The sequence below is a fragment of the Camellia sinensis genome, chromosome 14 (genome assembly GCF_055761805.1).
Source record: "Camellia sinensis isolate YWXY chromosome 14, ASM5576180v1, whole genome shotgun sequence".
In the NCBI taxonomy this organism is placed as follows: Eukaryota; Viridiplantae; Streptophyta; class Magnoliopsida; order Ericales; family Theaceae; genus Camellia; species Camellia sinensis.
This window is the reverse complement of record NC_138974.1, coordinates 64,306,629-64,330,586: the sequence shown is the minus strand read 5'-3', so window position 1 is coordinate 64,330,586 and position 23,958 is coordinate 64,306,629. Positions and strand designations below refer to the sequence as shown.

Genomic DNA, 23,958 nt, shown 5'->3' with positions numbered 1-23,958 from the left:
AGATATTGAAACTTTTGATTCAATTGCTTGTAATAATGCATTCAATAATTTAACTCGTTTACTTTTTAATATCTAAGATGGGGAATTGACTTGATAGTCTATTTTATTTTTTATTCTTATTTTATTATTTAAAATTAAAGAATTGGTTTGATGGTCTACACTATTTTATTTAGGAAAAATTAGTCTAAAATCTCTCTCTCATTTTTAGTAATGAAAGACATCCACAGTATTATTTTTTGATGTCTAAGGCCCCTCCCATCTATCACGGAGAAATTCAGCCCCGTTGATTGTTGTTTCTCTTCTTAAGCTTATTTGCCTTTGTTATTCCAATCCCACCACTATCTCCCTCTATCCTCTCCTCTCTCTCTTTCTCTCTCTCTCTTTAATGGCCAATTTCAAACCCTAATCTCTTTCTTCTGTATCCCTCCGATCATGAGACTCATTGGCCGCCTCTACTACCCGGACTTCGACGACGGGGATCCCAGCAAGAGTTACCAGGTCCCCATCGCCATCACCTCTGCCATGGTCGCCATCGCACTCTTAGGGACCGTCATCGGTCAGCTAATCTTCAGATACCTCGGCGTTCGTATGGGCCGACGGTGTGTCTACGACCTCGCACTCATGTGCATCGTGCTCAGCTCTATTAAGTGTGAATTCTCTATCTGCACTTCCCCAACCTGTGTATTGGTGAGTCTGGGTTTTTTCAGGTTCTTGCTTGGTGTGGGGATTGGAGGGGAACTGAGCATATACCACCACCAATCATGACTTCAACTTCCCAGCTTATTCAAAATAAATAAATAAGTTGCAACAAGAAACTATTTAGACATTTGGAGACATTTATGGAAATTGAATTGGCCATTCTCTTTTCTTAGAATTTCATTGAAATTGTAGACCTTGATGATGCCTTTGAGGTGCTTAACTAGCTCAGAATCCGAAGAAGGCTCGTGAGAATGCTCTGAATCAATTGCTTTGGAAATCAGAGAATTTCTCTAGACTAAAGAATTTCTCTGGACCAAATCAGAGAATTTCTTTGGACCAACCCAATTTTTTCTGAAGCAGAGCACTAGTTCAACCCAGAGAAAATTGAGTCCAAACTAAAGAATTTCTCTGGACCAACCCAATTTTCTCTGAAGCAGAGCATTAGTCCTCATTGTTGTCCAGAGAAATTTGGAATTTTCTCTGTGATGGTCTAAATAAATTTGGAATTTTCTCTGTAATTTGTCCAGAGAAATTCTCTGGATCGAATTTTCTCTGAATTGAATTTTGTCTGGATTGATGTTGAAGGACCTTAGACATCATGAAAATATTGAGTGTCCTTTATACTATAAAATTATAATACCAGAGACCTTAAAAAAAAAAAACCCTTTTATTTATTTATTATTATCATTTTATTTCTTTACAAGTATGGGAAATATTACTACTATAAATCCTGGAATAAGCCACCATACAATAAGTGAAATGCAAACATACAATGAAGGCTACATACTAAAGCTTAGGACCTCTGACAACTGAGCTACTATGCAAGTTGGTGATAAGAATTTAACAAACACACTCAGAGAAACTAAGGCCTTAGTCTGAAAGCCTCTTGTTATTGCATCTTAACCCAAATCCGAGGGGAAAGAGAGGATCATAAGAGTCCTCCCCAACATGCATTGGCAATTGTTCAACACTTTTAAACCACGTCACTGGAAGTCGTCCTTGGAACTCGTGATCTCCGAAGATGACATCTGTGATTCCACCTCCTTCGCTGCCGGGCAACCAAGCAGCGATCAGACCGTCTATCTTCTCCAAAAGCTCAGGCTTTAGAGTTACGGGCCTTCCAGAGATGAGAATTGCCAATGTGGGAACTCTCTCAGCAACTGAGCTAATGAGTTCAGCTCCGTTAAAGGGAATTATGAGTTCTGGGTCGCCGCCACCATCTTCTACATATGGAGATTCACCCACAGCTACAACGGCAAAAGAGAAATCTTGACCGGTAAAGGTGTCTGGCGATGGGTTTTGCTCGTATATCAATTCAGTTTTGTCTCCTACTGCTTCTTTGATGGCATCCAAAATGGTTGTACCTAGATTGTTAATCATCTCGTAAGTCCAAACACTCAGAAAACAAATGAAAATACATATATCATACATAGCAAGTACCAACTAAAACAAACATGCAAATTGGTTAAATATGAGTTTCTTATTCCCAAACAGAGTTCTAGCACAAAACAGGACTGTGGTGTTCAAAATCAGAACTAAAGAACTTTAAGTTATAACAAATGAATTTTATACAAGTAATTGTTTATTTACTTATATTTTTTGTCAGGGAGAGCAAAGCGGAGGATCATGTTGTCTAGTAGCTGTGTGCAAATTGAATAGACTAAACAATACCCAACACATATAAATAACATATAGGCTTTAAGCATGGAAGAGAAATGCATTCTTAAAGAACTTGAAACAGTGAGTTTGTGCTGTTCTTCTCTTCCATCCTTTTTCTCCTTTATTTATTTATTTATTTATTTATTCTTCCTAGTAATATATAATAATTTTAATTTTGGGTTTCAGAATAATAATAGTGATCTATGCTGGGTATTACTGCTACAAAACACATACCGATGGTAATTCTGCCACTGGTCCCAGACCAATTAAATGTCCAACCTCCGCACTGATATCCAAGATCATCAGCATGTGTTCCAGCAACAAGAATCTTTTTACAATTCCTATCTAATGGAAGAAATGGTTTCTTTGGGTCCTTTCCATTCTTCAGCAGTACCAGGGACTTGCGAACTGCTTCACGTGCTAGTTCTCTGTGCATCTGAAAAATTATTACAAAGGAAAAACTTTAGAAAATGCCACCTTTAAATTAAGCTTCACTGTTTGTCTTAATATACTCCACTATTAAACTGGAAAGACTAATAAAAAAAATGGATGCAAAAAAAGGAATTAAAATGTTCCTTTTCAAATTCACTAGGCAAAAGCTCTTATTTCTAATTCAAGTAACATAAAATATTAACAAAAAATTCTTTTTGAAAATGTTAGAAAAAAATTAAGATTGGGAAAAACGCGTGGTCCACAGTCTCTGAGATCATACAAAATGAAAAGTAAAGCCAAACTAATTCAGTGGTTAGAAATGAAGGTTTTGTTTTCTCCTCTAATGAGGAGATCAAATAGACTTATAATTTTGCAAACTTACCTTACAACCAACTGTATCTAGCAGAGACTTATCAGCCATGGGATATTCAAAGAGACCGGCAACAAATTTCACTCGCAGAATTCTTTCAACAGCATCATCAATCCTGGCCATCGGTATCTCTCCTGATTCCACCAGATTCAATATATCCTCCAGAAATAATTCATATTTTAAAGGGACCATCACCTGACAATTTTCTGCGTAAGAAGCATGAATTATACGAAAGAGAGCCCTTAGTTTATGCTTTTAGAACTAAAGTGTTGTCAATACCATATCAATTCCTGCATTGACTGCAGATGAAATGCAATTGCGATAGTTTGAGCCGTGAGGATCAGAAAGCTTGTCAAGTGCTTGCCAGTCTGAAATCACAAAACCCTGCAGCAGAAGTTCGCCCTGAGATTCATCTAGATGAAATGGGTGAAAATAAATAAAGAAAAAATATTCATAATTCAGCCTTATCTATGTTTAGGAACAGTTGTAACTTGTATCTACCTAATAAATCAAACAAATTTGCAGTCTCACAAGATGGCAAATGATCCACTCTCATGTATGATGATAAATATTGAAATCTTGTAGCATACTATGACAGAAAAAAATGAAAAAAAGGGCCACTTAAGGATATACTTTTTCCAATGAATATCATTTTAGTTACCTTAAAACCCAGCTTATCTTTCAAAATCTGAGTTAGGAGAAAATGGTGAGAGTGCATTTTGGTTCCATTCCAGCTCGAGAATGATGCCATAACTGTGCAAACTCCTTGAGAAATACAGTCCAGATAAGCTGCCATGTGGATCCTCTCTAAATCATCATATGACGCTAAAGTATTCCCTTCATTTATACCTTTGTCGGTACCTCCATCACCAACGAAATGCTTGGCACATGCAACAACCTTATCTCTGGAATCAAATGAGTCAATCAATGCAAACATCTTCCAAAGGGTTAAGAACAGTAAGCAATTCAACAGCCAACACATAAATCCAGTACAAGATTAGATCCAGAATGTGTCTAGAAAGCAGTGCCATAAGTGGGCACAGAGGCTGGAATGTGCAAAACAATATATTTAATTTATAGATATAAAAGCAGGTGACACAATTTTCAGCCATATTCTGTAGACGATCAAGTAAGCTCCATTAAGTTTTATTTAAAGCACCATTCAACATCAGTGAAAATCCTAAATCTTGATGCCAATGCTTTTTTGCAGTCCCTTCTAGAATGACAATCTTGTTAAGATTCTCGTTGTAGTGATATTGGGGATGGGAAAAAAAGGGGGAAATGGATTGCTTGAATAATAACATTGGATTGAAATTTAACAGGTTAAACGGTAGCAAGTGATTGACTTTTCTCTACCTTCCAGCTAAAAATGGGTAGCCCTTCGGGTGCCCTTCAGGTGGTTGCCCCTGCAAGCCTGATACAATGGTAGTCATCTTTCGAACAATTTCAGTATCTTCACCGTAACACTCATAGCATCGTCCCCATCTGGGATCTCTGCATACCTGTCAAAATTCAAGAATGACTAATAACTTGATAAACTATAGTTGAAGACAAAAGAAAGGATCACAAGAAAAAAAAAATTAAAAATAAAGCAAGTAGAAATAATCTCCCTATGCCAACAAAATTGTCTAGCCCTTTAAACTCACCTTAAATCCTAGTTATCAATCCTCTTTGAGAGAATTCAAAGGAGTTCACATTGATCAGACACAATTATGTTGTAATTGTTGATTCAATGTACTTTATTGTATTGTGAATGTGTGATACATTATAATGAAAACAAGCAAGTGTAGAGCTGAAACAAATTAAACACAAAATGATATCAAGAGAAGAGTGATTATCAAAAGTAGAACCACTTACACCAATGCAGGGAGCAAAATTATAGGGAATCCCACTAGCCCTAACTTCAAGAGCCGTCGCAACCCCAATTTTATACGCCAAATCTGTGTCTCTACAGCACACATTTTTCCAGAAATTAGCGTTTCAAACCAACAACACTACTAAAAATTCACTTCCTAATCATCAATGGATACAAACAACAAATTGCATGTGAAAGAAGAAACCTGGTGGCTCCAAGACTAATGTTGTGAGGAAAAATGGTGGCACCATAGACACTGTTGTTGCCATGAACAGCATCGATCCCATAGATCAACGGAATCCCGAGCCGTGACTCAAGTGCTGCCTTCTGAAATCCGTCTACCATGTCCGCCCAATCCGAAGACAGTGCCTTCTCGAACGGTCCACTTCCACCAGCGCTCAGTATACTCCCTGCAAAACACACAAATCAGCGGGAAATTATTCAATAATCTTGGAACACCACGTGACCGCACTCCAAGAGAGTCACCAATTACTTAGCTCCATATTGTTCCCCATCTCCAACATAAATCGTGAGTCCCTACCCCTCTCTACCAATCAAAACCTTATAGTTATGTTCCGAAAATAATGAATAATCACCCCAAATCAGCACACACACTGCTAAACTCAAACCAGGACTTCCTAAAACCAAACCTGCTATATGATACTATATTAAAGAGTACAACACAGTTACAATCATACATAATAATATACAAATAAAAAAAAATTATACATTCATACATAATGACGATGCTCATAATAACATCTAGTACCATTTTGATTCATAATTTCAAAACTCCACCGCCTCATTCATACATACATATGTATCTATCCATCTACATATATATATATATATATATTTAGAGAGAGAGAGAGAGAGAGAGAGAGAGAGGACCTATGGAGAGGTCACGGAGGACGGAAGGAGTGGCGACGTCTCGTTCGATCTGAGTCATCTGGCCGAGCTTCTCTTTCAAGGTCATTCGAGAGAGCAAATCCTTGATTCTAGACTCGATTGGTTCGTTGGGGTTCTTGTATACGCAATTCATCATCATCATCGTCTCTTCTACTTGGCTCATTGTTTTTTTTGGATTTCACTCTCACCCACTGCGACAACACAGTGGACTTCGAGATCGGAGTGTGGAGTGAAGTAGTAAGGAGAGAGAGAGAGAGAGCATCTTGGGGTATGGAAACAGAACATTATATATATAGCGGGAAAAATAAGAGGGAAGTTGTTGAAGTTTAGGTGAAGCTGGCGGTTACAGCTGATATTCCCCTACTGTTTGTTTATTTATTTATCACCACATGACATATACTTATCCATTTTTAGGATTGTGCACGAGTTAATTATTTGATCATTTAATAGTATTATTACGTATCATTTATTATTGAATATCTATTATTTTATTTTTAAGAAATTTAATAAAAAAAATATTATATTTTATTATTTTAATTCATTAAGGGCTGGTTTGACAACCTTAAAAAAAATTAAAAAATTATCTAAAAAGTTAAAAATTTATAACTATTCATCAAAAAAAAATATAAAAAAATTAATATACAAATATTAATACATATAAAATAGATGGCCCAAGATTGGTACTGACGTGATGTAAAACTTGGTGATAGAGACCAAAAAAAAAATTCTGTGTATATGTACATAATTAGATGGTAAAGTTGGGCCTATGGGCCCCCCATGGGTCCCATTTTTCTAATCTGAACCATTCAATATGTAGAACTCATCTAGTACTGCATGCCTGTAAAAAATCACATTTATCGGATATCGATAACTACATGATCCAATCAGTTTTGTATTAAAATTGATGGTATTATAGTTAACAGATAACAAAAAAAACTAACACGATCAGATAGCCATCGATATCTAATTAACGTAATTTTTTACGAGCATATAGTACTCGACAAGTTCTACACATTTAATGGTTCCAATTAGAAAAACGGGACCCTTGGTGGACCCCCACGGGTCAAACAACACCATCTAATCAAAGCCCGAGAAGGAGACAATATTTTCTCATCTACTCACCTGGCAGACTCTACTGCCAATCCGTACGGCCTCCTACTATATCTTCTCCTACATACTTATTTATATAATTTTTTAATACATATTTTTTCAAAAAAAATCAAAAAATTAATCCAAATAAAAAGTACACTTATTTAAAATACCCCAAACAATCCCTACTACTAATCGCGTCACAATAAGAACAAAAATATATATACTTTTCTACTTAAAACACCCCTCCCTCACTAATTTCACTTTCACTTGGCTATCACCGGCGTGGATTTACATATTGAGAAATTTTGGTGGCACACCACCCAATAATTTAACTTATTCATTTCATTTTCTTTCTAACTTATTCAAGTTTCCAAATTATATTCTATTTGCTTGGAATGATTAATTGGACATTTTGATAATTTTTGTAAGAGACGTTGTCTTAGATCTGCAAGAGAATAGAGAGGATTTTTCTATAACAAAAAAAAAACATCTAAGATGAAGGGATTGTTTTGGTGGTGAAGGTCATATCCATCGACTTGATGTCCATGGTTTCAAATCATGTTGCTTCATTCTCGAGTTTTCTTTTCTTTATTTATTTATTTATTTATTTATTATTTTTAAAAATATAAATTGAAGTTAGGATATAGGGGCAAAGGTTGGTGGATTTCAGTGTTTGACTTTGTAAAGCTGAGTGAGAGAGAGAACTATAATTTGAGTTTAGATTTTGAGTTTTCAACGATTTGAAATAATTTAAATAAATATATTTTAAATAAGCCTAGGGGTTGTGGCATTGTGGTAAGGTTTTGGAATTTAAACCCCAAGGTCACAAGTTCAATTTCTCCCTTGGGCCAACTCCCTGGGCGAAGCACTGTTGGTTAAGAGGTTGGACCTCAAGGATGCCTAATCAGCTACTTGGTGTGGGTTTAATACTCCCCCACTGTGCGAGTCCTGACTTAATCGAAGCTTCCGACCTTAGGAGGTCGGGACAAGCTTCCAGGTTATAGTCTCTTACTCGGAACGGACAACAGGACACTCTGGTGATCTCCTCATGGGGCGCTGCCTCTCGGAACGGACAACAAGACACCCTGGTGATCTCCTCATGGGGCACTGCCTCTCGGAACGGACAACAAGACACCCTGGTGATCTCCTCATGGGGCGCTGCCTTGACGGACAACAGGACACCAACAGGACACCAACAGGACACTCTGGTGATCTCCTCATGGGGCGCTGCCTCTCGGAACGGACAACAAGACACCCTGGTGATCTCCTCATGGAGCGCTGCCTTGACGAACAACAGGACACTCTGGTGATCTCCTCACGGGGCGCTGCCTCTCGGAACGGACAACAGGACACCATGGTGATCTCCTCGTGGGGCGCTGCCTTGGACCTGCGGGAGGGTGGGAGGATTTTCCTGTAACAAAAAATATATATATTTTTTTTTTTTTTTAAAAAAATATTAAAAAAATATATAAAAAAATAAAAAAGTGATATGATCCAAATAAATATATTTATTTAAATAAGTATACTTATTTAATTTATATCAAATAGTTCAAATTTCAAAAACTCAAAATCCAAACCTTATATCCGTTTGGGAAGGGCTAATTTGGCTATTTTAGCCACAAAAGACAAAATAGACTATTTTAGCCACAAAAAAAAACACATCACATCCAACCCATAATCATTACACTCTTCTCTCACCAAAAAAGTCAAAAAAAGCCAAAAAGTCAAAAAACTCTTCCCAAACCAGACTTTTTAGCCCAGGCTAAAATAACCAAAAAAATCAAAAAGTCAAAAAGCCAACCTACTTCCCAAACCAACCAAACTTTACAAGTTATGAAACTGTCCATATGGGGCACTTAGGGTTGTAAACGAACCGAGCCGAGCCGAGCTCTGCTGAGCTCGAGCTCGGCTCGTTTACTTATCGAGCTCGTTTATTGAGCTCGAGCTCGAGCTCGGCTCGATAAGGAACTGGGTTCGAGCTCTGCTTGGCACGGCTCGATAAATTTTTTTTAATATTATTTATATTATTTAATATATAAAAAATGTATTTATATATATTTATATATTATTTAATATATAAATAATATATTTATTATATAATTTAAATAAAGATAAACGAGTCGAGCTTATGCGAGCTCGAGGTCGGCTCGTTTACTAAACGAGCCTAATATTCGAGCTCGAGCTCGGCTCATTTGCTAAACAAACCGAGCCGAGCCGAGCCCTTAACGAGCCGAGTCGAGCTTGTTTATAAACAGCTCGGTTCATTTGCAGTCCTAGGGGCACTGGGAAATTTTGAAGAAAAAAAAGTGTTACAAGACTTCAAACTCTGTACTTTGGCCTATTTTGGAAAGTGAGTTATAATTCACTTCTCAAATTATAACTCATTTTCTCTCTCACAAAAAAATTGTTTATAAGCTGTTTATAAGTAGCTTTTCATCAAAAAACTGATTATAATTATCTTTCCAAAATAGCCTTTATATAATAATATAGATACACAATTATTTACCTATAACCTAACCTTTTGCTCTAATGAATATTTTCGAGCAGTAGTTTAAACATGGGAATTTTAAGAGTGAGAGATCAAACACTTGGAAAAAGTAGCTTAGTGCATCTAGAAATAGAAAATAGAAAATAGAAAATAGAAAATGAAAGAGAGAGAAATAATTAGTAATAGCTTAACCCAGGGTCCATAAATCAAATAATGCTAGGTTGCTTAACTTGTTTTGGCCTATGAATTAATTGAGGCGTGGTCAAGTTAGTAAGGTGTGTTGGGCATGGTTGGATTTGGTACAAGTACTAACACATCTTAATTTTTAAGAAGTTATTAGACACAAGTCATGTGATATTTCATGCTACTCATAAATTAAAATGTATTTGGTTGGAAGATTTGGAGAGGGATTTGGAAAGAGAAAGGGAAAAGGTGTGTGAAATTAGGTGAAATGTAAGTATATTTTATTCACATCTCACCTAACTTTTCCCTTTCCCTTTTCAAATCCCTCCTCAAATCCTCCAACCAAATACAGCATAATATTATCATTACATTAGATTCTATTTGTGAGTCTCTACCTTGTAAATAGGAGAGTCCACTTTATTTAATACGTGTTAAATAATTTTTAATTTTTTTTACTAAAATATGAGATGACAGAAACTAACATGTACGAGATGAATTTTTAATTTTTTACGAAAATATATACAAAAAAATAAAATGAATGAAAAAAAATATTTGACTTTTGATGTATATTGACTATTTTAGTGACTTTAACTTTTAAATAAAAATATTTACTTTCTAAACGAGGCCTAAGTAATGTGCAACAACATGTGTGAACACAAGTCATTGAATCGTTTCAACTACGTCAATAAAAATATAGCTGAAAAATGTAGCTAGTTCGACAAAATTGAACTATAACTACTTTGAATAAGAAACACAAATCTTTCCACAAAGTGGAAATGGTAATTTTGCAAAAATAAAACACTTTTAAAGTGTTTTCTTTGTCATATTGTGATATCGTTTATCAAGAAAAACTTATCTTTTCTTTTATTAAGAATGCCTATAATATTGTTAAATATTAATAACTGCTAACAATTTCTAATTCAAACCATCTTCCTCATTCCTTAAATAATAAAAAATAATTAGATACAAAATTGCAAACGCATTGTGATTGCACCAACTGCTAATATATATTGTATATATATAGTGTTAAAATTTACCATCACCTACTACCAATTTACCTTCACCTACCACCACCTACCACCACCTACTCCTCACCTACTCCTCACCTACTACACTCACCCTCTCCTATATAATGAGCCACTCACCATTTATAATATACACAACAATATACATCAATCAATAATACATACAATTTATCTCTATCAATATATTTTACATGGTATCAGAGCAAGGTTAAGAAACTAGTAATTCTGCTTCACCGGCGGGCAGCAACTTTGCCTTGGCCGTCCGCCGGACCTCTACACATGCCTCCCCCCTCCTGTCTCTCTCAAAACCAACCAGGCACCATTCCCAACCCCATCTTCTCTCCTTCCCATATTCACAGAGGAAGACCAATCTACATACATATATCCACATACCCACACACACGCATATATATCACCATTGATTCACCAAAATGGATGGACCCAGATTTGTGATTGCAGCATCAGAGGCCTCATCAATGGCGACTAACTCAGGCCTCTCTCTCCTCCAACTCCTCCCTACCTTCGTCTAATCAGCTCAAACCCTAGCTCGCCCTCCTCTCTTCACGTCGGCGCCGTCAGATTAGGATCCGACGGTCGGATCTTCGTCGGCGTCAACCTTGAGTTCCCTGGTCTCCCCCTCCACCACTCTGTCCACGCCGAGCAATTTCTCGTGACCCACCTCGTCGTACACAGCAGAACCCCCAGGTGTCACCGGTCAAACCACGAAGTCCTTGTCCAAAGAGCAGCTTGGACAAAGGGTTGAACTCAAGCTTCTCAAAGGACCCACTCTTATCATCTCTGGTTCGGCTATAGCCAACCGAGGCTTTGGTCCAAACCAGTACAGAAATGTCTTCCCATAAGCCCTTGACCAGTTGTAGTAGTCCGGCATCGCCCTCTGAACAATGTCATGGTTGACAGTTATCGGCCTCGATTCGGCTTCGGCAATCATGCGCCGACTGATCTCGGCCGAGTTTCCGAGGATCGGACGGTAGCTAGGCCCCCCTATGCCTTGCTTCCTAAAGTGTCGTTGAAACTTCAATGGAACCCATATGATTGAGTGTATGAATTTTATTAAGAGGACTGAGATGTGGAGTAGCAACATCCTCATCAGAAGTAGAATAGCCATACACTCTGTGTGTGTGTGAGAGAGAGAGGTTGGTTCAGTCATTCCTTTTTCATCATGGTCTCCACTTCTTTTTTTCCTTCCTGTTCCTCACACCACTTTCTTTTCTTTTTTTTTATATTTATTTTAATCCATCTTTTGAAAAGCAAACAAACCACATACTCTTTCTCTTATTTTAATATATCTCTATATATATATATATCTATGTTTATTTTATATATATATACATCTCCCTTTCTTTACTTTTTTCATTCTTTCCACACACTCATGTTCCCCACTCAATTTTTTTACTCCATCATTCCACCGCGCACTTCATACCTATTTATTATTATTATTATTATTATTATTATTGTTTATTCTACTTTTTGACAGGTTATTATTGACACTACCAACCCATCATTCCACCGCCCACTCCATACCTATTTATTATTATTATTATTATTATTATTATTCTTCTTCTTATTAAAAAAAAAACAAAAACAAAAACAAAAAAAAAAAAAAAATTTACAAATTTGCACCACCACTCATATTTTATTCATCTCAGGGCACAATCCCGATCACACTTTTACACAAAAAAAAAAAAAAAAAAAAAAACACAACCACATCCACCGGCGGGATTTTTTCTTCTCTACTCTGCCGCAGGTCTCTTCTTCTTTCCTCCATCCTGGGCGGCCCTTGACGGTGCTGCCTCCGTGTTGCTTCCTAGACCACCAAGCAAGTTGCCTCCTCCCTGCTCCTCCACTCCAGCATATGGTGGACCTCCAAATCGGAACATCACGGTGGCCTTCCGCTTCAGCTCCTTGTTTTCTGCCTTTAGCACACTCATCTCTGCTCGCGCATCCTTATACATGCGTTGGAGCAGAGCCAGTTGGGCGTTTAACTGCTGCACCTCATTTGTCCTACTCTGCAGCCGGTTCGACAAATTTGTGACCGCCGTCATGGTTTCCACACATGACTTCAAAGTATACTGATTGGCCTCCACATCCGACTGCACTGCCATTCTTTGCTCCACCGACCGCATCAGAAAGTTCAACGGAGCAAACTCCGGGGCGCTTGGTTGAGGTTCCAGTGCCACCGCACCAGTTCTCTCTCTTGTTGACTCGTTGAGGTCGGGAAAGAGGGTGAGCAGCCCGCGGGAAGACGAAGCCATTTTTCTGGGCTACAAAGTGTTCCACAGTTTCTCTCTCCGCAGAGGCAGAGTTTTTCAGAGAAGGGTTGGTTTCAGAGGTTTCAGAATGGTATGCCTCTGCCTCTGCCTTCGTCTTGGTTAAATAACCAAGGCAGCCACGCGTATCGCACGCCACTTGACGCCCGACGACAAACGGGCGCGCCAACCAAGACACTCACGTGCCTCGCCATCATGTCCGGCACACCTTTTGATGAATTGGGCACGCCTTTTGATGGCACGCCTTTTGAACAATTGGGCACACCTTTTGAGGGTGCAACTTCTACAAGGGTCCGACAAGACTCTGTAAACTGTCCCGACATAGATTCCGGTTAGTTTCTACAAGGGTCCGACAAGACTCTGTAAACTGTCCCGACATTGATTCCGGTTAGTTTCTACAAGGGTCCGACAAGACTCTGTAAACTGTCCCGACATTGATTCCGGTTAGCTCCTTCATGGGTCCGACAAGACTTTATAAACTGTCCCGACATTGATTCCGGTTAGTTTCTACAAAGGTCCAGCAAGACTCCGTAAACTGTCACAACAACTGACACAACATTGTCTGCTACAACGGTCCGACATGACCCCATAAACTGTCTTCTACAACGGTCCGACATGACCCCATAAACTGTCTTCTACATCGGCCTGACACCGCCATCTAGTGTCCTCTACAACGTTATGACACCACCATACAGTGTCCTCTACACCGTTATGACACCCCCATACAGTGTCCTCTACAACGTTATGACACCACCATACAGTGTCCTCTACAACGTTATGACACCACCATCCAGTGTCTTCACCAATGGTCTGACACGACCATACAGTGTCTCCTATCCTCTTTTATTTTTATGTATTTTCTTGTTTTGTTACTCTCTCCAAACTCAAGTTGGTTAGTTTCTATCCTCCTTGAGTTTGCGGGGGCTGTTAAAATTTACCATCACCTACCACCAATTTACCTTCACCTACCACCACCTACTCCTCACCTACTACACTCACCCTCTCCTATATAATGAGACACTTACCATTTGTAATATACACAACAATATACATCAATCAATAATACATACAATTTATCTCTATCAATATATTTTACATATAGCACAAAGTCCGTGGGTGTTGACATATAAGAGAGAAATTTGACTAACCTGTTGCATTAGAGAGAAGAAGGTTGAACAATGATGCAGCAGCAAATCATGTTCATGCTAACAGCAATCGAAAACTAGCAGGTCAAACATCCACTGGGTATATTTCACATGCAAATCAACCACCCCAAGGGACTCCAAGGATATTGCACATACACATCCAATTACACAATTACCATGAAATCTGTATGATATTTTTCTAAATTTCAAATGCAATTTGCAAGGTCTTCCCATTTTACAAGGAGAAATAATCACCAAATTTTTTGGCAGTGCACAATGCTTATTTCACATTTAGTTTTACAAAGCTAATCAGTTCAAATGTCCCTCTCTGTTGCTTGTCAACCCAAAACCCAAGCGAAACAATGGTTCAGATGAGTTCTTCCCAGCTTCTTCAACCCTTTTAAACCATGTCACAGGAAGTTTTCCTTGGAACTCGTAATCTCCAAAGATAACATCTGTTATTCCATCTCCTTCGCTGCCGGGCAACCAAGCAGCAACCAGAGCATCCACCTTTTCCAAAAGCCACGGCTCTAAAACTAAGGGCCTACCAGAGATCAGAATCACCAATGTGGGAACTTTGTCAGCAACTGAGCTAATCAATTCAGTTCCATTAAAAGGGATTACGAGCTCTGAATTGTCACCCATGGTTTCGGCATATGGACCCTCACCCACTATTACAATGGCGAAAGAGAAATCTTGATTTGCAAAGGTGTCTTGTGATGGATGTTGCTCATATATCAAATCTGTTGTCTCTCCCACTGCTTCCATGATAGCTTCCAAAATGGTCGTGCCTAAAAATGTGAATCATCACATCAGTCTAATGTTAATAATATCCATCTAATACACATTAAAAAGTCGCAAGATTTTGTCAATTAAGTTTCTGCCTCCAACAGAGTTCAAGTAAAAAAATTAGACTATCGTGTCAAAACACAGAATGGCCATTTGGTTGTCCCAAAAATGTGAATTGGACCATCTCAGAAGTCACACATTCACATATTAGATATGTTTGGCTATTCAAATGAAACAACTCAAAAACTTACAAATTATAGTTTCTTTATGAAAATTTAAAATTGTTCATCATGCTTTTTGAACATAGTTACCTTATCTAAGATCAGAAGATTTAAAATCTGTTCTATTGGAATGCCCACACAAAATCTTGAACTAACAGATCTATATTTTCACAAATTTTTGAATTAGTCAATTCCAAATGGAATAATCCAATTCCAGCAGCCAAAAAAGGTCCCTAACTGTGAACTTTTATAGTCCTTCACATATGCAAGAGAAGTTGGGTCAAACCACCTTGAAATAAATAATTAACATCAAATACTTGTCAACTATTGCATGCCACAATTTTCTACGATCCACGCATTTACGTAGGCACGTAAATTAACATGTATGTGTCAACGTGTATGCATGACGAGAGTTTGTCTTTTTATTACCATCATCGTCACCACCACCATTAGCTGAAAACCATGCCAATAATCAATTATTTTCTAAATTTTGTAAATCAAGAATTTGTTAGTAGTGATTCTGTACTGGGCATATTGCCACATATTACATACCAATAGTAATTCTGCCACTGGCTCCCATCCAAGTAGCTGTCCACCCACCACACTGATATCCAAGATTATCAGCATGTGTTCCAGCAACAAGAATTCTTTCAGCATTCCTGTTTAAAGGAAGAAACGGTTTCTTTGGATCCTTTCCATTCTTTAACAGAACTAAGGACTTGCGAACTGCCTCTCGCGCCAGATCTCTATGCGGCTGAAGCAATATCATAACGATAAGCATGTCACTTATAATAATTGACACATATGACTAGAGTAAATTGGCTGTCCAAAACAATGTACAAGCATGGACTACTTGAGTAGTGAGTGATAAAGGACACTAGAAATACAACAACCAATTATGAATTTGTTATTATGTGTAAAGATTTCTGAAATGAAAGTGTTAGTTCAGCTTTGGCAGAAATAAACCTTCTCTTGTTCCTATCAAAGTATTTAGTATGGCCAATGAGTAATGTATCAAATTTTGCAAGCTTACCTTGCAACCAACTCTATCAAGCAAAGATCTATCAGCCAAGGGATATTCAAAAAGTCCAGCAACAAATTTCACTCTCAGGATTCGTTCAACAGCATCATCAATCCTGGCAATAGGAATCTTCCCTGATTCCACCAGATATGTCAAATCCTCCAGAAATAATTCATACCTAAAAGGCACCATCACCTGCAAATATTGTTAGTGAGAGAAATAGAGGCATTAATTATGTGTAGAAAGGAACCTTCTGGTTTGGGCACTGGGGAACTACAGTTTAATCTCTACCATGTCAATTCCAGCATTGATGGCTAACAAGACACACTTTCGATAGTTGGACCCAAAAGGATAGGAAAGTCGGTCAAGTGCTTGGGAGTCAGAAATGACAAAACCCTGCAGCAGAATGTTGCCTTGAGATTTATTTGTTTGTAATGCAGTTTGGGGTTACATTCATATAAAAAACACAAGACGTGAAATAGATGCTGGAGCTACCACTAGTACAATGTCTTGATGTATTTACTGAAAGCAAATATGATAAATGAAAACCAGAACTCAACTATATGATTCCAAGTTTTGGACAACTTGTAAGATGCACTAATAAGGAAAACTGTAGATAAAAATTGGCAAAAATGAAACCCAGATATAAAGTTAGATATTTGAAAAATTACACCAAGTCAAAATGGGAAACCTATTTCAGGAAGAAAAAAAAACGGCACTGTATGCTTTCCGAATAATATATTTCAAGTTCTAATACCTTAAATCCCAGCTTTTCTTTCAAAACTTGTGTAATGAGAAAATGATCAGAGTGCAGTTTCCTTCCATTCCAGCTAGAGTAGGATGCCATAACAGTGCAAACTCCCTGAGAAATACAGTCCAGATAAGGCGCCATGTGGATTCTCTCTAACTCATCATATGATGCTATTGTATTCCCCTCATTAATACCTTTGTCGGTACCTCCATCTCCGACAAAATGCTTGGCACATGCAACAACATTCTCTCTGAAATTAAATAAGTGTATCAATGTTAACAATCTTTGATGGACAAACAAGCATATCAACTTCCAGTATAAACATTGAATGCATGAGTACAGAAGCTTGAATGCAGAAAACAAAATTTTCCAATATGATCAACATCCAAGAACCAGCCAATATTGATGTGATGCCACCTAATTAACTTTCATTCAAGCACTGAAAGGTAAAATAAGCTCTAAACAATATTAATTAGCATCAATGCAACAATGATAATTTAAAAAAATTAATATCAATTCTTCTCCTTTGCTCCCTTAATTAGTAGGCTAAGAAGCACGGACACGGATACAGATGCGGATATAGGAAAAGTGATTTCAAAAAAATAGGGATACGGACACAGCAGGGACACGACAATAAAATATGTTTTCATATATTTTTATTTGCTATCTAGATTAATATTACATCCACAAACAATTAATATTAACAAAAACTAACTCTAATTATATTTTTTTAATTTAAAAAACTATTTTTAAATTAACATTTACCATTTATATATTTTTTATGGATGATCCATTAAGTTTTTAAATTTAAGAAAAAAATAATAAACATTCAACATTTAACATTCATCAAAAGCACTAAATAAAATGGAAAAAAAGACAACTTGGCATGCTCCTAGTGTGTCTCCGAAGTGTTTCCTGAAAATAAATTAATAAAATAAGGGGACACATCATGTGGTGTGTCTCATACGTGTCCCCGAAGTGTCCGCGTGTCCGACACAGATACGGCACTTGTTTTCAAGTGTCGCTGGTTCATAGTCAGTAAGTAGGACTCCCTTGGCAGATGCTATTAATTGCTTGAATCATAATAAATCATAGAAGATGCAGTATCCTCTCTACCTTCCAGCTACAAAAGGGTAGCCTTTTGGGTGTCCTTGAGGCGGCTGTCCCTGCAAGCCTTTAACAAGGGAAGTCATATTTCTCACAATTTCTGTATCTTCACTGTAACTCTCGTAACATCTTCCCCATCTGAGATCTTTACATACCTATCGGCATCGATTCAATTCAAATTATTAGCAGGACAACTATTATTCAAGAAAAAAGAATTGTAAGAAAAAAGGACAAGCACACACACACAAGAAAGAGACAAAATAATTCACCTACATCGACATATACAATTAAGCTCAAGGTTTTAAATAACGGTAGTGGTTACCTTAATGGTAACAGTAGTGTTGACGCGATTGCAGGGTGTAATGGCTGTCGCGTAACCGAAATCGTGAATGTTTTAATTCTTCGCAGAGTTTTAGAAAAACATATTGATATGCATGTTTTTATTTCACAATCACATTTAGGCCTCGTTTGGGAAGTAATAATTTTAGCCTAAAAGTTAAAAAGTTACTAAAAAAACCAAGAAGTCTATAACCTATACCAAAAAATCAAAAATTCCATTTTTTCTCTATTTTTTGCACATCTTTTCGTAAAAAATCAAAAAGTCATTCCAAATATACAATTTTTTTCACCTCATATTTTAGCCAAAATTTCAAAAAGTTACTAAAATAGCATATTTCCAAACGAGGCCTTAGTAACGTTCAAAATTTATTTATTTATTTATTTTTGTTTAGTTTTAAAACATGATCCAATTTATATACTAATTTTTATACTAGTTTTAAGTTGCTATATTTTTTGCTTTACTAATTATACTTATGGATAACTTTCAATCTGTGAAGAAAAAAGTGAAGTATGTTTAATATTAAAAATAATAGTCTCATAAATATAAATACAAAATATCAACATAATAATGTAAAAGTACATAACATGAAATCTAAATTTTATTCAATAAATTTAACATAAGAGATATAGATATAAGTTAATATTCAAATATAATTAAATGAAAAAGTCTTGTAGAATTTGAATATTAGACATTCAAAACATGTATAGATAAGATTTTTATTTAAATTTTATGTAACTAAAAAATAGAAATAAAAAATAGCATTATATACAAAATTTTAAAAAATAAATTAAATTTTAAAAAATAGACGCGTAATGGCCATAACAGTGTTGCAGCAACAATGTAACAGCCGTTACAGCCTTTATGTAACGGTGGCGGCCGTTACAGTTGTGAATTTCAGTCACACTGCTATAATGACCATAACCGGTGGCAGTAAGCACCCAACCGTTACGTAATTTCGTTACGTAATTTCGTTACGTTCGTTATGTAATGGTTGCGTAATGGCATTAAGTTACTAAAATTATATACTAGAATTTTCATGTTTAGAAAATATTAGAAGTTATCTCAAATACAAACACAAAGCGAAGAAGAAAGAACCAAACCAAAAGCAAGGTGTTTAATAATTTAATCAGCAAGGCATAAAAACAAATCTAATTTGATGACTTAAAGCAATAAGAATTAGAATTAACAGGACAACTATTTCCAATTCCCATTTTGTGCCCTTCCATTAGCATGATTGCACGTTTCCCTTAATTTAAACAATGACAACATTGTGCCATATAGACGTATCAGATTCAAAGTAAACTAGTGATGCAAAATCACAAACATACCAAGCAAAATACAGACAATTAACATGGTTCAACATAAATCTTTGATACATGGATGATCAATTTGAACCAAAATGAACACAGAATGGTCTGATAATAATCCGATTAAATAATCTAATATAAAAAATTATGAGAACTTACAGCCACACAAGGAGCAAAAGTAAACTGAGCGCCACAAGCCCTAACTTCAAGAGCAGTTGCAACTCCAATCCTCCTAACCAACTCTGCATCTCTGTCACACAAACTAACACTCTCTCAAGCAATGATTCTATAAATAAGCAACAACAATAGTTACATATAATACCTAGTAGCTCCAAGGCCAATGTTGTGAGGAAATACAGTGGCACCATAGACGTTGTTGTTGCCATGAACAGCGTCAGTACCGTAGAGAAGTGGAATCCCGAGGCGAGACTCGAGCGCAGCGTTCTGGAATCTGTCAATCATATCGATCCAATCGGACGACGTTGCTTTCTCGTACGGTCCACCACCGCCGGCGCTGAGAATACTCCCTGAGACATCAATGAATCGAAGATCAAACGAAGAAAATGCATAAAAACAGAGAGAGAGGGGGAGAGAGAGAGAGAGAGAGACCGACGGAGAGGTCTCGAATGGCGGAACGAGTGGCGACTCGTCGATCGATTTGAGTGATCTGGCCGATCTTCTCGGACAAGGTCATTCGAGAGAGTAAGTCTTTGATTCTGGATTCGATTGGGGAGTTAGGGTTTTTGTAAATGGGATTGTTGTTCATGTTCTTGGCTTTTCTACTACTACTGCTCCTTTTGTTCAGCTTGAAGAACCAGGCGCTATGGATTGAGAGGTTGGGTGTGAAGTTGCTTCACTGCACTGGTTGACTTCCTTGCGTTTATATAGCTGCTGTTCCGATGTTATCGAGCAACTGTTGCATTGAGAACTCTCGCGTGATGTTGTTTTTCAAAGATGAATATTATATGTATTAATTAGTGTATTGATTAATGTATTAATTAATGATATGGTATAAGCGAGCGATCTCTAATATTGTATTTAGGCCTTGTTTGGATGGTAATTATTTTTAAAAAATATTAGAAATTTTATAAAAAATTATTATTAAAGGTCTTATATGGGTGTGTGATTCACATGAATCATATTGTGTAAGTTCCACACCTATGTAACACATTTGGTAATTTTTTTGAGATTTCTATTATTACTCAATTATTTTAGTCAAAAATTTAAAAAATCGCTATAAATTATCAAATAACTTTTTCTATTTTTTTGTAGAAACGCAAAAAATTATTAAAAATAATTTATTCCAAACGAAACCTTAATCTTTCATTAAATTTAAAATTCATAACAAATATTAATCTTTTCAGTTTTAATTTTTTTTATCAAATTCATATAAAATGATGAGATAACAAAAAAAAATTATTAAAATGAAGGAAGCTTTCAATGTAAATCAAAATTTTACAGGTAATCATTGCTTACCAAGAGGCCAGGTGACCGCGTTCGGATCCTCTAGAGTATTTTTTCCTGAAGTGATCTCTAGAGTAGTTCTTTATAGCACGATACCTATCCCACTAGAGTAACCAAGGGCTGAGATCAATTCCTCTTAAAAACGACGTCATTTTGGTGATAGAATTCAAAAAATATATATATATTCCCTCAGTTTTCAGAACGAAACTGTAAGTGAGAGAGAGAGGAGGAGGAGGAGAAGGAGAGAGAGGAGGGGTTGAGCAAGAAACCCAGGAGTTCGCCGCCAAAAGCAGTACAAAATGAAAGCCGAAATCTTGATTTTGGTTGGAAAGTAATTAAAAAAACAATTGATGACCCAAATTTTCTGTGGGTTTGATTTCAAATTTTCAAATCTGGGTTTGATGTCAAACAAATTGATGATTCAATTTATTTTTGTTTGAAACATAAAATGAAAAGCAATTAATCTGGCCCCTTTCCCACCTCTCTTTCTCTTCTTCCTCTTCCTTCTTCTTTCCTTCTCATGCCGCCGATCGGCCGCCGCTCCTCTTCTCTCCTCCAACTTAGCTAGCAATCAAAAACCTCGAAAGTATTACAAAAACATAAACACAGGGGCCAACTTTTCAACCAATCGAAACAATAAACAATAAAAGAAGAACATAGAAAACAATGTTCCAACTTTTGATATTCCTGAAGGCATGCACAGAGCAAACCATAGAACAATTCCTGAAGCCAAAACAATGTTCCAACTTTTCTCAGATGAAGAACATGAAGAAGAAAAAAAAGAAGATGAGAGAGAAGAGGGGAAGGAGCAGAGAAGGGGGCGACAGTGGGTGGTGTGGGTTTGGGCAATCTGGAAATCTGCAATAGATTTTTTTTTGGTCCTTTATCCCCCACCAAAACGACGTTGTTTTGATGGGTGATTGATCTCAGCCATCAGCTCCGTTAGTGGGACAGATGTCGTGCTATAAAGAACTACTTTAGAGATCACTTCAGGGAAAAATACTCTAGAGGATCCGAACGCCAGATGACCGGCAGGATCTCCTCCCAAACAACTTGTGTGTCAATCGATTAGAGGGAAATAAGTTTTACTAAGAGCATCTCCAATCCATCCTCCATATCTTCAAATATGGAGGATCCTCTCAAAAAACAACTCCAACCCATCCTCTATATCCTCCTCCATAGGATGAGTTTATCCTCCAAATATAGAGGGAGGATGAAAAAATTGAGGAGACTTTAAAACACTATTCACTCTATATTTCTTAATTATATTCGAAATAACTTTTAATGTGTGAATTTAATTTTTATAAAAATGACATCAATAAAAAGTATAAAATCATACCTTTAAAATGAGTATAATATTAAATATGTTTTACAAAAAATTTTAAATTAAATATTTATTAATGAACAAAAATTACTTTTTGATTGGAGTTTGAATGAAAAAGATGAAGGTTTGTAGTTGGAGTTTGAATGAATAGTGACCTCCTCTATATTTACTTTTTGAATAAAAAATATTATTTCCATCCTCTTGAGAAGAGGATGTGGTTGGAGATGCTGTAACAGTTGACCTCCAAGCCATGAAATATGAGTATTTCGAAAAAATATATCGTATCCGTATTGAGTACTTATCGGCGTATGGTATCTCGTATGGTGCTTCTACTATGTATTGGGTAGATGAAATACGTGCTCAAAATTTTTTTTATTAATTTTTTGCTTGTCCAGACGTACCTAATATATACCTAAGTCATACTGTACCTCTATTGAAATAATATTTTCTTACTCTATACCTAAGCCATACTGTACCTATGTTAATATAATATTTTCTTATACTACAGAAATAAAACTCCTTTCACTATATTTCTTTTTTATTTTTTATTTTATGCTTAGCATGATTTTAAAATTAAACTATGGTTTGTAAGTTATTTAATATATTGCCATTTAGTTTTGATTTATACTTTTACTTTTGACATTAAATGTTAATTGTAGTTTGGACCTTGACAAATTAAACTATTTAATTAATTTTTTTATTAGTCTAAATTAGAAATAAATATTTTTTTTTACAAGCGTATCAAGGCATACCTGTAATCTTTTTTTTTTTTTTTGAATTACACCATATCAGCGTACTCATATTGTACCAGTACCGGTACTCATACTCGTATCTGTGCTTCATAGCCTCTAGGACATCCTCCCGAACAATTGAGTTTGTAAAAAAATCTTATGAAAATTTAAGTTTTGGCATTGGAGACTTGGAGTAGATGATAACATCAAATTTTTACTCGAATTGATGAAACCTTTGATTCAATGTTAGAGATGCTATAACATAGTGCAATCATATAAAAAAATTAGGATCCTTTTTGGGGGGTGTTTGGGAACTTAGTTTTTGGGGTTTTTTTCACTTCAAGACAAATGTTTTATAAAATCAAAAAAAATAAATCCAAACAAAATATCACATCAAACTCCATAATCATTTCACTTTTTCTCTCATAAATATCACATCCAACCATAAAAAAAACTAACTATCTTCCAAAACACAATTTTTTTTTCTCCAATAATATCCTACAACTAAAAAAACTACAAAAAAATCCATTTCCCAAACACCCACTTTGTGTTTCTATTTTCTATTTTTGTTTTTGTCTTCTTTTTTTTTTAAATATTATTTTCATTTATTTTAAAAATAAATTTTCACGTTATCCTCCCACTCCTACTTCTGGAAAAGGGGTCACTGTTATGCTAAAACTATGGTGTCTCTATTTGAGGTGTATTATGACATTATTTTTATAATCCAAACCATCACTTTGTAAGGTTTATTAAGTACT

General features: G+C 36.2%; 2 protein-coding genes across 5 annotated transcripts; both read right to left on the bottom strand.

The window, feature by feature from the left end:
• Window positions 1–1,347: 1,347 nt before the first annotated feature.
• LOC114257730 (uncharacterized) lies at window positions 1,348–6,192 on the bottom strand. Its single transcript, XM_028197511.2, has 9 exons — window positions 5,907–6,192; window positions 5,221–5,425; window positions 5,018–5,108; window positions 4,517–4,662; window positions 3,822–4,065; window positions 3,440–3,544; window positions 3,173–3,355; window positions 2,593–2,794; window positions 1,348–2,063 (listed from the first exon to the last, which is right to left on the bottom strand). Exons 1-9 carry the CDS (start codon window positions 6,085–6,087, stop codon window positions 1,570–1,572), a joined length of 1,851 nt encoding a protein of 616 aa, XP_028053312.2. The 5' UTR covers window positions 6,088–6,192; the 3' UTR covers window positions 1,348–1,569.
• Window positions 6,193–14,317: 8,125 nt separating this feature from the next.
• On the bottom strand, window positions 14,318–20,637 carry LOC114257731 (uncharacterized). Of its 4 annotated transcripts, none has more exons than XM_028197513.2 (9): window positions 20,291–20,637; window positions 20,004–20,208; window positions 19,841–19,931; window positions 18,044–18,189; window positions 16,934–17,177; window positions 16,468–16,572; window positions 16,189–16,371; window positions 15,708–15,909; window positions 14,318–14,936 (listed from the first exon to the last, which is right to left on the bottom strand). In XM_028197513.2, the coding sequence occupies exons 1-9, from the start codon at window positions 20,445–20,447 to the stop codon at window positions 14,455–14,457; spliced, it is 1,815 nt and encodes a 604-aa protein (XP_028053314.2). In that variant the 5' UTR covers window positions 20,448–20,637; the 3' UTR covers window positions 14,318–14,454. The 4 variants fall into 4 exon arrangements, with proteins under 4 accessions (XP_028053314.2, XP_028053313.2, XP_082761595.1 ...); XM_028197512.2 differs by having other exon boundaries at window positions 19,841–19,943; window positions 20,291–20,621; XM_082905469.1 differs by lacking the exon at window positions 16,468–16,572 and having other exon boundaries at window positions 20,291–20,622.
• Window positions 20,638–23,958: the final 3,321 nt, after the last annotated feature.

Excerpts from the sequence above, each read along its gene's own strand:
- LOC114257731 (XM_028197512.2), bottom strand. The coding sequence starts at position 20,447 with ATGAACAACAATCCCATTTACAAAAACCCTAACTCCCCAATCGAATCC. Across the intron at positions 20,209-20,290 it reads CATTCGAGACCTCTCCGTCG|GGAGTATTCTCAGCGCCGGC; the intron begins GTCTCTCTCTCT and ends TTGATGTCTCAG. Across the intron at positions 14,937-15,707 it reads CAGTGGCAGAATTACTATTG|GCACGACCATTTTGGAAGCT; the intron begins GTATGTAATATG and ends TCACATTTTTAG.
- LOC114257730 (XM_028197511.2), bottom strand. The coding sequence starts at position 6,087 with ATGAGCCAAGTAGAAGAGACGATGATGATGATGAATTGCGTATACAAG. Across the intron at positions 3,545-3,821 it reads AAGATAAGCTGGGTTTTAAG|GGTTTTGTGATTTCAGACTG; the intron begins GTAACTAAAATG and ends CTTCTGCTGCAG. Across the intron at positions 3,356-3,439 it reads TCAATGCAGGAATTGATATG|GTGATGGTCCCTTTAAAATA; the intron begins GTATTGACAACA and ends GAAAATTGTCAG.